At 39.7% G+C, this 16,819-nt stretch overlaps 1 protein-coding gene across 1 annotated transcript; it reads right to left on the bottom strand.

Annotated features, from left to right (window-relative positions):
* Positions 1-421: 421 nt before the first annotated feature.
* On the bottom strand, positions 422-1,913 carry Smp_150410 (hypothetical protein; the record flags this gene model as incomplete). The annotated part of the gene is made up of 5 exons (XM_018793914.1): positions 422-594; positions 644-679; positions 1,387-1,540; positions 1,589-1,659; positions 1,691-1,913. 5 exons carry the CDS (start codon positions 1,911-1,913, stop codon positions 509-511), a joined length of 570 nt encoding a protein of 189 aa, XP_018648379.1. The 3' UTR covers positions 422-508.
* Between the last annotated feature and the right edge of the window lie 14,906 nt (positions 1,914-16,819).

Raw genomic sequence — 16,819 nt, 5'->3', positions numbered from 1 at the left:
TTCAAAGGCTGTAAATAAAAATTTTAAACTTGATTTTTTGCTTTTTCCAAGGCATCAGTAAACTCACTTTCCAAGGAATATTTAAACATACATCTAGACGCTATTGGTAGGGGTATTGTTGCTAAGCTGTTATAGTCGTCGTTGCTTTGTTAAACTGTATTTCGTGTATTAACCAACTAGTAGTAACTGATGTCATCAAGTATACTGAACTATTTTACCAGATGATTTCGACCGGCTTTTAGGAGCAAAGCAAACCATTCTCGTTTAGGGCAATGTATACTTGTTGTTTTAGCTTCTTAATCATAATAGTAATAGACATTTTTTCATGACATACAACGTGGTTTCATTTTCTACATATTTTCTACGTACGTTTGGGACTTATACCAGTATACCCAATCAATTCCAAAGAAGTAGGCTCGATGTATATGTAGTCATTTATTAACAGTAATTGTAATGTATCAGATGTAAGAATTAAGAAGTTAGCTTTTAGAACAGAATTTGCTACAAATCAATCACTGATTTGATTTTCTTGTTTAATGCCTTCAATTTGATCGTCGAGTGCATATTTTAAAATTGAGTATAGTAAATCAGTTCCTAGAAAGTAAAATGATGTTAACTTGGTTCACCACTTTTTTTATTTTACCTGATGGTTTCAAGTCGACAATTTCCGAGTCATAATCTGTTAAAAAGTTTTTAACAATTGAAAAAAATTTAAGTGAAAGCTAGAATAACAATATATTTTAGTATGTTTTATACTCAGTGGGTCATTTTTGACTACGAGTCTATTATCTCAGTGACAGCCTATTAAAACTCATTGGTCCACCATATCTCTAATCTGAGGACATTTACAATTTCTGACCAAAATAAGTCCATAAACCTGATGTCACATGAGGTAATTCTACAATCGCGAAATTCACTTCCAACGAGTTTGGAAGCCTACAGTCGTTTCAAAATCGGTGACTGAAGTTCGAATTGTAAACTGTGTAAAGGTTAAGTACAGTAATGATATACACTAATAAAGTTTATAACCTTAATAGAGGGTTTGTTTTTCTAACTGTTGTGTTTCAGTGATGAATGTCAGGATGTTCACTGGGATTGGGCTCTTCCTTTTCTGCCTACAAATGTTTTATTGTCATGCACTAGACGATCCTCAGTGATACAAATTACCTGATGAGTGAAATATAAGTTAATAGCTAGCTGAAATTCTGTTCTTTAGGTATTCGAGGTCGTTTAATGTTCACGTCGATCCCTTCCAGGATTTCTATACATGGGACACAACTAACAGATCTTCAGGCAAACAACTAAACCTTGGTTATAGAAAGTATCTGAATTATTTGCGGATTGGATGTTAAGACTTTGACTGTCAGTTATTAAGCCCTGACTCACCTTTCGTATCGTAAATGAGCTGAGGTACGAGGCGTGCTGTTGGAGCTAAAGCGAACTTGTAAAGTCTCCAGTGTCTAAACAACGAGTCCACAAGAAATTCAACGCATTTTAAAGAATCAGCGATTGAAAATAACTCAGTGCAGTGAGGTGGCCTCTGTTGAGATAGTCCTCTACAGTGAGACTTAGAGTTACGTCACATTACCTGGATAGAGTAACTCATCATAATTTTGTCCGATACATTAAGGACATTCTGTATGTCATCGAATGGAGAACCTAGAATTTTGTTTGTTATCACCAAACTTACTTGAAAGTTCTTTCAACACTCTATTAGTTACCGAAACGAGTGCGCATAATTGCGAAAAACTAAAGTTTTCTTTTCTCGCGAAATTTACGGCTTCATTTGTAAGCTCTAGATAAACCTTCTCTTGACTCAGTAGTCCGGCAATTGCTAAAGCTTGAAGTATCTCTTCTCTTTCAAAAGCATTCAATGGATTTTCCGGTGTCAGGCTATCGCTTGACCTCAACATTTAAATTTACGACTATACTGTTGACATGGTAACATTACTAACAATATTGATCTGATGTTATCCTGGAATGATACATTAATTAGACTGATATTCTTGCCACAAGCTATTATAGAAAAATTGAGTTTTTCTCTTCTTCTACTTCCAACTCTTTCTGTGAGATCCAAGGTTTTCGGAAGTGACATAGTAATGAATGAGGCAATCTATTGTATAAATTATAGTCAATTTCTTTATCACTGAAGGATCTGTATTCAAACGTCAAGATAAAGCAACCGCTCCAGGGAGTAAATAAGTTAATTCAATAGTCATCTAAACAATATGAAAATATCGGAGTGTACGAATAACAGGTAAACGAATGTGACAATATTCAAGATTGGAATAGGCCAGTGTTATGTGGTAGTAATGATGGTAAATAATTTGTGAGATATGGATCAGCCACAAATAGTTTAAGTGAAAGATGGTAATTCATGGGTTAGGCCTCCACTCGGAGCAATCAACTATGGAGCCCGGTGGTCACTTTGTCTGGGAGAGCACTGAAGATGAGAAGGAGTTGCGATAAAAAAGTGAGTTAGTATCTGAGTTTTCGCGTCTCAATGTATGGTTTTCTGGACTCTGAATTGCGGAGCGCGAAGGCTGGGTTCTGTTGGGGTGCTCATATGAGAGTGACTTGACGTGATTAGTATGTTGTGCTCCATTATCAGGCCACCTCTTACTGTCTGATAGTCACACGGGAATAATCTGAAATATTGAAGCTCATTTCCGTTAAATTTCTTTCTCACCCCATCACCCACTTGGTCTCTCGTTTCTGAATTTGTTCTAGGAGATTAGAGTCTCTTTTGAGTAGGGAACACAACAACATTGAAATCTTCGGTTTGCGTGAAAGGCAGATTGCTGGCCTGTTTTTCTACACAGAAAGCTCGCAATTACTCACATGGGGTATATCGAGAAGAAGTACACAATGTACACAGGGATTGTGAGTTCGAATAACAGCATATATCGAAATAAACTTTAACAAACTTCGTTAGCATGGTTTTTTCTTCTAATGGTTGATTGGATTATGAAGACCTCCACATCCTAGGGGATTCAAGAAATTAGGTTGACGTCTTCAATGAAACTAGGTGATTTGGACTTCGTAGATGACCTAGCCCATCTAACCCATACATAACCACAAGTGCAGGTCAAGAGAAACAGTGTAGCTGCAGCCTCTGCATCAGAAGACACAAACATACACAAGAGAAGATCCAATATCCTGAAATACAAGTGGAAGAGAACCAACCCAATCTCACTTGATGGAGAAGCCGTCAAAGAGTCGGTTACTTTCACGTATCTGTGTAGCATCATCAATGAATATGGAGGATCCGATGCAGATGTAAATGCAGAGATTGATAAAACAAGTACAGAATACCTACAATTTAAGAACATATGGAGCTCAATCACAATCTTCAGTACGAACGTCAACACAGTTCTACTGAACGGAGATGAAACTTGGAGAACTAGTACAATTACATCGTGACGATACAAGTTGTATCGGTAAACAAATCCAGTAAAATAAATCAATTTATAAGTTCTTGACATTGGATGCTGACCACATAAGTTTTGATGGACTCACCTAGCTGAAGGCGCTCGGTCATACATCCGCAACAGATCACGAGTAAGAACGCCGTGCTCGACATCCCCTACAATTACTAGCCAGCCCGGATCAGTCGATTCTAGATATATTGAGAGCCTATAATATATATCTTCGACCACCCTCGATTGTGAATTTTAATTTCACTTGGTGGGTACGATTCAAATTAGGTGTTGCCGGTTAAGACGTTGTCAAACTTCAAGTAAATGTGGCATCTTCATTGATGAACCCGACGTGATCTGGTACACAAACTTGCGACAGATATGTTGCCAAGAATGAGAGAAGTAATAGGCCAAAAAACTTTCGATGGTGGATTGTTTAGACAACTTTTCTTATCTAACCTTCTTCAACAGTTGTAAACAGTTCTTGTCTCGTTTCAAAACAAGGCCGTAGACTAGCTAGCTGCATCTGCAGGTCACATTTTAGAGATCACCAAATCTTCTGACGTCGAGGTATTTTCAATCAAAGAAAAACCTCAAGTGACTCGGGATGACATCACAGAACCGTGTCATGCACTTATACGTATTCCTAGATTTCGTAATGACCATAAACAGTCACATGCCCTGAGAAGAAGCAGACGGATAACTCCGACTGTGCTGGTGTCATAACCAGTACGGAAAATCTTCTAGAAATTGCAGAAAACCTTGCAGTTATCCGAAAACAAAATCGACTGGGAGGAAAAACATTTCGGGAAACTTCCCAGCCGCGCGTTGTCGGCAACTGTAGCCGCCCAACACAGCCGTCTGTTATGCGTCACAGATGTGATCATGAAAGTTCGCCACCTCATCGGTACTGGTGCAGAATTTAGCGTTCTTCCTGCAAATTCTAACGACCGGGTTCACCAATGTGTTTTAAACTTACGGACAGCAAACAGAAAGCCTGTCGCCACATACAGTAAAAGATATGTTTACCCTAACGTGTATTTACGCAAACCCATTTAATGGATATTTGTTGTTGCAGATGTTTCTGTAAGGATGGCTCGTTGGTAAACTCAAGCAAGCCTCAAGAAGCCCAGAAAAAGTCGAAGACATTGATTTGGAGCTCCTACAACTACACATCTACCCATCGATACGCACAAACGGAGGTTAGTAGACGGAAACACTAAGTTATCTGCTCATGTGACTTTTTCCAGCTGCAGATTATGTCCAGTAACAGTTAGGCACACGACAGATTTATTCTATCAACCACTACTCGATAAGTACTCTGGAATATATCAACCGAAACCGAAATTGCCATGTGTAACCAGCAATGTTACACGTCACATCACGACTACGGGACAACCTTCAGACAGCAAACAGAAAGCCTGTCGCCACATACAGTAAAGGATGCGTTTACCCTAACGTGTATTTACGCAAACCCATTTAGTGGATCTTCGTTGTTGCAGCTGTTTCTGTAAGGATGACTCGTTGGCAAACTCAAGTAAGCCTCGAGAAGCCCAGAAAGAGTCGAAGACATACCATCCAATCACCGCTGGAGAGACATTCTAGAATGTAGCCTCCCTATTGGATGAATAAGAAGGATCCCCTATGTTCCTATTGACTGTCCGAGATGATGATTTGCTTTCAGTCAAAATCTATAAATACATGAGATTTTCGTACTATATTTTGACACTGTTTTGGGAATAACATTCATACTTACCAGTCTTCTGTCTTCTCTTTTACGACGTTGAGGGTTCGATCGTTCAAGTAGTTAAGTAGTACGCAGCATAGTAACAATCCAAAGTTATAGATATAACAGTTACTATGTCAATTATAGGTATAGAGCTGCCACAACACCGCAATTTACTCATCGATACGCGCAAACGGGGGCTAGTAGACAGAAACACTAATTTGTGTGTTACATTTCTGTGTTACACTTCACATCACTACTACAGGACCACCTGTATTCTTAAAAGCATGCCAACTGGCTCCCAAAAAGTCGAGGTTGGCCAGAAGTTCATCCGACCACTTGATAGAGTTAGGAATCATTCGGCCGTCTAACAGTCCTTGGACATCTCCCTTGCGCATGGTCCCTGAAAGGTTAGCAACGATTGGCGTCCAACTGGTGACTATGGGCGTTTGAATGCAAAAACCATTCTCGATCGTTACCTGTTACCTCACATTCATGATTTGACAGCTATCCTAAATGATACAACTATCGAAAATCGACTTTATTAAAGCCTATAACCGAACCTCTTTGGCTACTGACGATTTTCTAAAAACTGCTACCATAACTGTCCATGAATTTACGGATGCCTTTCGGCCTAAGACATGCTTCTCAAACCTTATATAGGTTCATAGATGACGTTTTTCGAGGTCTCAACATCGTACCAGTATATTGTGACCAATGATTGATAGCAAGTTCGGATAGAGAATCTCACCTCAATCATCTGGACCTCGTTTCCGAAGGACTTCAAAAGCAAAGCATTACTGTAAACATTCAGAAATGCCAAATCGGACCAAACTCCTTAGGTTTCCTAGGACGCACTAATGATGCTCAAGGCATCAGACCTCTTAGGATCAAGATGGTGGCAATTCTAGAATACCAAGAACCGACCACCATCAAGCAATGGTGCACATTTGACGGCCTTGTAACTTTCTATTGACGGTTCATACCAAACCGCTAACCAACCAACTTCGCGGAAATTCGAAACCCATCAATTTGAACAATACCGCGAAAAAAGCATTCTCTGCGGTCAAGGAAATTATCGCAAAGGCGACCATGCCTGTACACCAGGACACAAAAGCACTCGTCCGACTCAGCAATCGGAGGAGTTACACAACAATGTGTTGACCACTTCTGGAAACCTTGGCATTCTTCCCAAGACGGTTACTAGACACCGAATTGAGGTTTAGCAATTTTGGTAGGGAAATCCTAACTATGTGTCATGCTGCACGGCATTTTTAACACTCTATCGGAGGCCAAGAATTCACCCTTTTTACTGATCATAAACCTATTACTTTCTCTTTAAGCTCATCTTCAGACAAGTACTCTCCTCGAGAGTCTCGACAACTGGACTATATTTCGCAGTCCACTTCATACAAACAACACATTTTTGGAGCAAACAATGTAGTTGCAGATGCCTTGTCTCGTATAACTTCCTTGAACAGTTACTAAGCAATCAACCTTCTCAAACACGCCCGTCTTCGAAAAGAAGACACTGATCATCAGCACGAGTTATCCTCAACAACCTTAAAACTGCGTAGTAAACAGATGGGAACACTTAAAGGAACCTTACTATGCGACACATCTACAGGTAGGGATCGTCCAATCGTACCGAAACATTATCAGCGCAACGTCTTCGATACGTTGCACAATCTTTCTCATACAGGTGTTCGTGCATCCATCAAGCTCATAGGAGAACGGTTTTGCTGGCCTGGTATGAATAAAGACGTGAGGGAGTGGGCACGCTCCTGTGTAAGCTGCCAAAAACCTGAAGTGAATAGACACAACAAATGTCCCCTATGATATTGACCGGATTCAAATGGATACTCCTATTTCTTAACCTGTATAGACTGTTTCACTCAACGGTCAGAAGCAGTACCCATTAAGGACATTACTTCCGAAGCAGTGAACCGCGCCATCGTCGAACGATGGGTAGCGAATTTCGGCTGCCCTTCAACCAGCACTACAGACCGCGGACGCCAGTTCGAATCTGGACTTTTTCGCTGTCTGACCACACTACTAGGAATCACTCGCCTCCGAACGACCGCCTAACACCCACAAGCAAACAAGTTGGTAGAACGCTTTCACAGACAACTAAGAGCCTATCAGCTGCAAACGTTTCACAGTGAACAGACGCTCTTCCACTCGTTTCACTAGATATTCGCAATGTAGTGAAAGCTGACGCTGAATATACTGCAGCCCAACTCGTTTTGTGGAATGACGTTTCAACTTCCCGGAGAATTCGTGGATCCTTCGTCTTCTTCATTGAACATGGATCTAAATTCCTACGTGAGCAGGCTTACAAACGAAATGCATTCAGTTAAACCTGTTTCCGTTCGACCAAAATCAACTGATGTTTTCATTCAACCTGACTTACGACATAGTACACACGTCTTCGTTCGTCGAGACTCACACCGACGACCTCTCGAATCAGCATACGAAGGACCCTTCAAACTTCCTTAACGTGAACCCAAGTACTATATGATCGATAAGAACAGAGTTAACAATAGCATCAGCATTGATCGAATCAAAGGAAATTCTATCCACGTCGACTTTCCTTCCGTACAATCGAACGACTCAGTTCCTACACTTATGGTACCCCAACCGACATCCAACACGCACGTTGATACTTCGGCAGCATCTGAAAATAAACTTAAAGCAACGCATTCTGGGAGAAGAGTTAGATTTCCAGAACATTCAAACGACTAAAGCTCGTAGGACACAAGTTAACATTTTGTTTTATCTCGATTTTCCTTTGTATTATACATAATAAAAAAATTTAATATGCTTATACTTATATTTTGCTCGCTTTGTGTCTTTACGCACGTACGAGTGTATTTGGATATGCACTTACATTTTCTTTTTTCATTTTCCAGGACGGCTGGAAAATGTGGTAAAAAGAACCATGCAGTTTACGAGGAACCGAAATTTTGATTGTACTTTGTTTTCTTATTACTAGGTTGTACAGCATGGATTCTTGACCAGACGCTGTTAAACGTAGCAAGCTATCGGAAGGGTATTTACCAACGACAAACTTGTTGGGTATAAAGTTCTGGCTGGCCACGTCTGAGGGTCATCACCACTTCACTAGGGGAGGTGATCTGTAGCGGAAAATAAATGCTCAAAATCAATAGAATTTTGTACGTTCTTGACATTGGATGCTGATGACGTTAGTTTTGATGGACTCACCTAGCTGAAAGCGCTCGGCCATACATCCGTAACAGATCAAAATTGGGAACGCCATGCTCAATTACTCGTGCAATCGCTGGCCAGTTAATGTCATTCTACTCGCCTGCTGTATCCTACGAGTTGTTTCGATCCGATAAGAACAAAATGAGAAGATATATCAATTCCAAAATCATTTCTCAGTATTCTATACATCGAAATCAGATCACCTGTTAATCTGAGATAGCACACGTGAAAGAGGTCTAGGTTTCAAGCCACTCTATGAAGGGTAAACTCTAGAATTCTGAAATTGAATGGATAGCTGCTCTATGTACTTCTTCCAGGATATCCAAGCCACCTTTTAGACTGGAAAGTGCAGCTTAAACGCAGTTTTCAGGTTTGAATCTCACTAAGATTATGTATACTGTAGTGAACATAGTAACATCTAACTAGGTGAATGTCCATCTCGGAGCGTAAAGGGTTATGAGCGCCTCAGCTGCATCCTCCCGGCAGTGGGTCGTGGTCTTAAGATCATGACTCAATGTCACCTAGAGATCCTAGTGAGACTGGACCATGGGTACAGGTACTTCCCCAGTGCTGTACCTACTTATATTTGCATCCCCAAAGTGCATGTAGACTCACTTTACCACGTTGATAGGCGTCAGCCACCTTTGGGGCCGGCTAATCAGAATATCCAGGTCTGTCTGAAGTCGGCACCCAAATGCTACCTAAGACAGCATTGCGATAACCAACTAAGTATTGGTTCGTAAGAGGGGCAACTGGAATCTATTGTTACTTTCTGTCCACGACTTACCAGGAAATCCTTAAGCCATTTTTGCAGAAACATGACAATGCTTACATTTTGCTGCTTCAAGAGTAGTTTATTTGTTGCCACCTTATAAATGCTTTCCTGAAGTCTACGTAGAAAACATCCACTGATTTCCCATTGTTTGGAGCCTCAATCCATCGCTCCCTTGCAATAAGGTTTGTTGTGCAAGACAAACCTTTCCTGAAACCATGTTGTTCACTGTTTAAGCAGTTGTTGGTTTCCACGAATGTCATTATTGTCTTCTTAATTATTCTTCCCAGCATTTTAACTACGACATTGGAAAGGCTGGCAGGCCCGCAGATTGATGAAAGTTGTCTTGGTCCTGTTTTATGTATTGCAGTATCAGTTGCATCCTTTCAGTCCATAGGCTACTCACCCCAGCCAAGGGACATATTGAATATCGTAATCAACTGGGCTGCAATGTATTGAACAATTTGTCTCAAGATTTTCTGATGGGTTTCACCCGTTCCTGTTGAATTTTCCGTTACTGAAAGCTATGGACCTTAAGTACAACGTCTCGATCGAAGTCCATAGTGAGCAGACGGCTCATTGACACTGTTATTGAGTAAAGTTCATCATCCAGAATAGGTTTCTGAGTGAAAACTGTCCCGAAATACTTTGCCACAGCCTCTGCTTTTTCTGGCCATCCTCCATCATTTCACATCCACTCATTTCCGTAACTAGGTTGAGGATCTGATGCTGATTCCTTGTTCTGTGATTTCTGTACGAGAATAGTCTCTTAGGGTAACGGATTATAAATTGAGCCAACTGGTCTTCATATTTTTGCTGAGCTTTAAGTAAGTGAGATAACTGCATGATCACTTCTACCTAAGAGTGGGAGGAAAGTTATTTCACTCTTCAGTTTTCAAGATAGGAGGTCCGTTGACCTATAATAATCATTGCAGCTTGTAACGCCGTGGAGACCCAACCTCGTTTTGAATGTATTAACAGGAGGTGCTGATATTACGTGCTCTGGTAGAGAATTCTAGTAATCCACTACTGGGTTCGAGAGACGAAACTCCAGACGTAGACGATTTGATCTCAGATGTTGAACTTCCTACGTATGTCCTCTGAAATGGTCATTCCTAGATAAAAGCAGGAGATATGACATATGAATACCAAGGTTATCGTTCAGTATACGATAAGCCACTATTATTTCACCTCGTATTCTGCTTTGAAATAGCGAAAATAATTTGAAGTGTCTCAGTCTGTCTTCCTAAGATAGGCCAGGTAGAACTTTTACCATTTTAGCCCGTCGTTCGTAGATTCGTTACAGCAAATAGGCCTCCTACTCGAAACAGGGGCTCGCTGCATGAATCCCATATACCAAATGCGGTCTCACTAAAGTCGGGCATAATAATCTAGACATTTTTCATCCAAATACTGAAAAGACTTACGAATAGACCATGATACCCTATAACCTTTTACAGCAGCAGTCTTACTAGTATTTATGTGATCTCTGCTTATTATGACTCTTGAATCTTTGTAGTTCAATCCTTTGGTTTATCACGAATCCATATATTATGTAGTGATACGAATCATCATAGTTAGTTAATTGCATCACCCCACCCTTTACATCAATGAGTTGAGATCATCCTGTAATAATTTTCAATTTCACATACTGTGTACAGGTCTCAAATGTTTATGTCATCGGCGAAGTGTAGAACAGATGACTTTGCTACAGTTGGCAATTCACTTACATAAAGTAAAGATAGAAGAGGACCGAGGGTTTCTCCCTGAGTAACTCCACGTTTTACAGGTTCTCACAATGAGAGAGCTACATTTACCCCTACCCCCGTGCCCTATCATGGAGAAATTCACTTGTCCAGTCTATAACCTTACAAACGATTCCAAAACTCTCCAGTTTTAATTTCAGACCCGAATGGGAGATCTTATTAAGGACTTCACTTAGATATATTAAAATTACCTTCACAGGAATATTTCGATCTTTTGCCACACCCTAATCTTCTCTTGCAATGAGCAGATTTGTCAAACGTGACAGACCTTTCCAGAAACCATGTTGTTTCATGGTTAAAAGAATATTCTTTCCTACAAAGTTAAATATACGTATGAACTTTTCCATCACTATTACGACTGCACTGGTTACACTAACAGGTCGGTAGTTACTAACTGAATCCCTACCCTCTGCCTTACGTATCGGACAAATTTTCGCGTCTTTTCAGTCTCTTGGTAGTCTGGACTACCGCACAGACACATCAAAGTGTATGTTTATAGGTTCAGCAATTACATCCAAAAGAGCTTTCATGATCCTAGGATGAACATCAGCAGGACCACTGGACTTGTCACGTTTGAGATTCTGAAGTAGTCTTAAGACAATATCTTTCTCGACAACTACAGGGTCCATCAACAAGCCACCACAATCACAATTAATCGTTGATCGTTCCTCATCGCTGAAAAGAAACTATCTACTGAAATATTTCGATAAATATTGAGCGTTTTCGGCATTATCTCCTGCGAATATTAACGAATTTTCTTCTATCAAATGTGATCTAATTCCATCACTTCTAATTCGCCCTTTGATGTACAAGAAAATAGGCTTCAGACTATTTTTACGATCCCTAACCATTTGTTTTTGATACGACTGTCAATTCCCACTTATTAGCTTTCTATTATCATTCCTAGTCTTAAAATAACCGGATATGTACTGTTCTAAGCCTACAGAGATGAATATATTCAAATGCTTTTTCCTATGCCTAAGAAGTTTCTTGTCTTGTTTAGCTATCCATGGTAGACAGTTATTCGGTCTGCGCGGTACCAGGTATTGTATAGACGGGGACGTAACTGAACTAAACATGTTTTTAAATATGCACCATTCTTCTTCAACTGGTGAGATAATATCTACTGACCAATATGTCTTGGCAGCGCACTCCTGAATGGCTGATATGTTTGCTCTTCATACAGTTGGGCGACGATTAACCTGATCGTATATCATGTCAGCAGTTCTAAACGTGAATGACAGAACAGCGTGATCTCTATTCACTGATGGTGATAGAATATTTAGGTTGGCAATATCCTCAGTCACATGAATGATTAACAAGTCTAACAAAGAAAAACCTTGGTTTTCACAAAAACTTGTGGGTTTGAATACATGCTGTACTAATGCATGCTCCACTACTATTACCAGGAACCTAATATTAAGGGAGTTTATAGATTCTACCGTGGCCATCTCAGTCCAACTATTATCAGATGCGTTAGGGTCTACTGATATCAAGAAACTCTTATTTGCATTCCATAGCTGAATGTGCTCTAAAATATAGTCACCAGGTAAGCAGATTGAGCTGAGGTAGATGAAACCGAGTATAAATGTACAATACCCGATTGTCAGCTCAAAGCTAATGACTTCACAAGTTGCACTATCGTGGGATTCGCAAACAAAGGAGCTGATATTTACAATAATGGCTGTGCATGAAAGGAAGCTACTCCCTGTCCTTAATCTATGTCTATCACTTCTTAGTTAGTGGTATTACGACAATCCTGAAGTAACGTCGAAGTCATGGACTAACCAAGTTTTCGTCGCAGCTACAATGAGCGGCCTTAATTTGTGCACTAATCATCCTAGTTTATGGAATGCATTTCTTAGACTACGAGCATTTGTATATGAAACTCTTAGGGAGAACGGCCTATCCACACAGGCCTTGGGAGCATTAGCTTCGACAACCTGACTATTCGAAAACCTACTAAATGGAGATTTTCCGCACAATTTGGTCGACGGGTTTCTAGTTCAGCTAGTGTGCGGACTTCTTTTTTATTTTATCTTCAATATGCATATCAGGTTCCATTCGGATGTCGGTGCTGTCGTAACTGCGAGCGCTACGCAGCAGACCACGTTGCTTCTCCAACCTTAGGATTACGTTAAGTAGTCTGTATGGCTGGGGTTCAACACTAGTGTCGGTCCTCTTACTTATTCTAATCAATTTTTCGACTTTAACTCCTTTAGAGTTATCTGGTGAGATGCTACAGATAAACGCTCTGAGCTTTCCCAAATAATGCGCGTGTCTAATTTTGGGATCAGGATCGTTCGACTCCAGCAAATTACTCAATATTCGATGAGATCAAATTTTTCTGAGCCACGCCAGAGTGAAATTCTGTCTTGCTACCAGACACCGGTAGTGTATTTGTGACTCAGGCTGGGGGTTCACCAATGACTAGCCAACCAAGTGAGTACCGCTTATAGCTTTTTTCCTTTTACTTCCTTTTCTCCAAACTGCCGTCCATCTTTATCACTCAGGACAGCCACACCAGGACTATTTGAAACGGTGACGGTTTTATCTAATTCTTGACCACTCATATCAATATCAAGTGAAACTTCACTCCTCGTTAGTTTCGACGGAGATTTCGCTTTTCCATCAATCACAGTAGGGTGTTTAATGCGCCTCGTAACAGAACGTACTGCAATGACACATTCTTCACTGTCAGTACTCGTTTCACCAGAGCAACAACCATCTTTCTTCTTACAGAACAAAGCGAAAAGGTTCGTCTTATTTTTAATAATAATAATAATAATATATTCTGAAAATAATATTTACAGAATTCACACCAGTTTACAGGCATGATCAGATTGTTATAAAAATCAACATTTAATGTAGAGAACAAACATGAAATATAAGAAAGTTTTATGTTTGCTGGTTTAGTAATTGATAAATAGTTTAAATATGGCATATGTCACGGCAAGCCAATGCAACACCAGGGAACTTGTCTTTTTTCATCAAGTGGATAGCCTGATGATTGATCAACATTGTTCTGTAAGGTTATTTCCAGTGCCAGAGCGAGTTATTATTAATTATCTACAACTAGAGAAAGTAAGATTAAAGCAAAGAGCACGGAACAACAAAACAATGATAGCAAGTAAGAGGTTAAACATTTAAAGTTCCTATAATCTCACTTGTGGAGTAAGATACACTTGCAGGCGCTAGAGCATTTAATGCATTTTCAGAGGAGCAAAAGGCATTAATTGAGCGAACAAACAATGGGAGAGAGTTTAACATACTGATAGTTTGGGGTAAATTATTCCAGAGCCTAGAAAACTTACAGGTAAAGTAAATAATATAGAGAGAAGATCTAGAATATGTTTGTTTCGCTAAAGACAAGGAGTTACGAATGTCGTAGTGTGGGGCTTTAGCATATTGAATCGCCTGACTGGATGTGAAGGAGAATTTGTTAAGTATTTTGAAAAAGAAGATAAGGTTAAGTTTGAGTCTCCTCATCCATAAAGGGTCAAGCCCTAGTTTACTACACCTCGAATTATATGTCAAGACACTATCAGTTCCAAGAGTACGAAATGTAAATCGTCTCTGTACTGATTCCAGTCTTAATTTATCCTTTATGCGCGTGCTACTAAGGAGAAACGCGCAGTATTCGAGAAGTGGTCGAACACAGACTTTGTACATTAATATACGAGATTCGCTGTTATGAAGGTTTCGAGTTATGAAACCTATAAGGCGTTGAGACTTGGACGTTTGTTTCATTATCTGTTCAGTAAACGACAAGTCGTCGGAGTACCTAAGTCCTAGATCTACTACTGTGTGTAACCTAGATAACATTTCCCCATTTATGGTAAGATTGAGTTTGAGTGATGTATCATCGAAGCATAACCAACCACATTTAGCTGTATTGAGCTCCAGTTGCCATTTCGAGCACCACTGTGCTACCTTGTTAAGCTCCGTGCTGATACAATTTTGAATATTGCTCAGCTCATGTGGAGAAAATGAGTACACCACCTTAAGATCGTCTGCAAACAAAAGGGACTTACCCACACTAAAACACTCACAAATATCATTAATGAAAACTAAAAAGAGCAAAGGACCTAAGACACTACCCTGAATTACCCCACTTCTAACAGGGACTGAGTTCGACAATGAAGAGTTGATTTTAACTATTTGATGTCGATTGCTGAGGAAGGAATCAAACCAGGCTAGTAATGGGTTTTGGACCCCATAAGATGCGAGTTTACCTATGAGAAGTTGGTGGTTGACCATGTCAAAGGCCTTAGAAATGTCCAGGTATAGCACTAATACTAGATATCCTTGGCTACGAAGCGAATAGACTAAATTAAAGAAGTCAAAATGACATGTCATACAGGATCGATTTTTAAGAAATCCATGTTGCGAATCATCAATAAATTGTTCAGTCAATAAATAGTTGGATAGTTCGTCACTAATAATTTTTTCCATAATCCTAGAGATAACTGGAGTAATATTTATTGGCCGATAGTTGTTCATGTCAGTCTTATCTCCAGATTTGTAACGTGGTATGATGTACGCGGTTTTCCAACGGTCAGGATAAGAGCCTGATTCCATAGAGAGAGTAAACAGCTTAAGGAGAAGTTGGATATCTGGACCACCATATTTGTAGAGAAATGATGAAATCCCGTCTGCACCGTGACCTTTCGAAACCTTGAGCTTATTTATAACCTTACTAATTTTCAGACATGTGGAGATAGATTTAATTGAGTTACCAGTCAAGCATATAACTCTAGAAACAGAGCCATTTAAGGATTCTTTGCCATTTGCAAAATTACCACTGAAAAGGTCTGCTATAGTTTTTGGGTCATATATAAAACTATTATTATGCAGGATGCAAGGTATATCAACATTTTGAGTTGATTTAGCACGTTTATTGTAAATGTGGATTAGGTTTTGCACTTTTGAGCTAGTACGTAGTGCTAATAGCTCTTCATTGATGGCTTTTAACCTATGTTTCTCTTTAATTTGGTTAAAAATTATTGTTATTTGTGTGACTGCCGTGAAGTCGTTAGATTTAAAATAACGTTTCTTTAGGCGTCTTAGTTTATTACGATATTTAGCTGGTATATATAATTCGTGATGTTTACTAATCCTGTAAGTCTTAATTGGTGCACAGGAGTCTAGACAAGAGTTAACAATCAAATAGAATATGTTGATGGCATCTGTCAGACTATTACATGAGAAGAATTCATCCCAGTCTGAGAGTTTGATCAGTGAGCGCAAGAGGTCCCAGTCTGCATGCTTATAGTCTCTATAATTGCAGGTTCTTTGAATTGGTCGGTTGTAGGAGGGATAGATGGGGAGAGCACAAGCTACTATCCTATGATCACTGCTTTCAAACTCGTTGTATACTTGTACAGATAGGGGAATGATATCTCTACTAAATATTAGATCAAGTATATTATCACCCCTTGTTGGGGTACGAACCCACTGTGACCAGCAGTACAGATTAAGGATTGATAAAAATTCATCATTGCTAGACTGGCAGCTACCGGTACTCCAGTTAATCCCAGGATAATTGAAATCACCAGTGATAATCTTAGCGCTGAAGTTAAGAGTAGATGCGTGTATAAATACATTGATTATACTATCATTCAAATTATCAGTACTATCAGGAGCTCTATATATACAACCTAGGAGTAGACTATGGTTTAGGGTGTTGATTGATATCCAGATCGATTCTGGTAAACTATTCAAGATACTATCTTCAACTTTATTAGTTGTTAAGGTATCCAAAGCAAATATAAGACAACCGCCTCCTCGCTTAGTTTCTCTGTCACAGCGATATAGTCGATAGTTTTGGATATTTAATTCGGGATCGGCCACTGCTGGATAACACCACGTTTCAGTGATAAGTATAAAAGAAGGCTTGGCTAGAAAG

Source organism: Schistosoma mansoni, chromosome 1 (assembly GCF_000237925.1).
Source record: "Schistosoma mansoni strain Puerto Rico chromosome 1, complete genome".
Taxonomy (NCBI): Eukaryota; Metazoa; Platyhelminthes; class Trematoda; order Strigeidida; family Schistosomatidae; genus Schistosoma; species Schistosoma mansoni.
The sequence above is the reverse complement of the archived record's forward strand: the minus strand, read 5'-3'. Positions and strand labels throughout refer to the sequence as shown.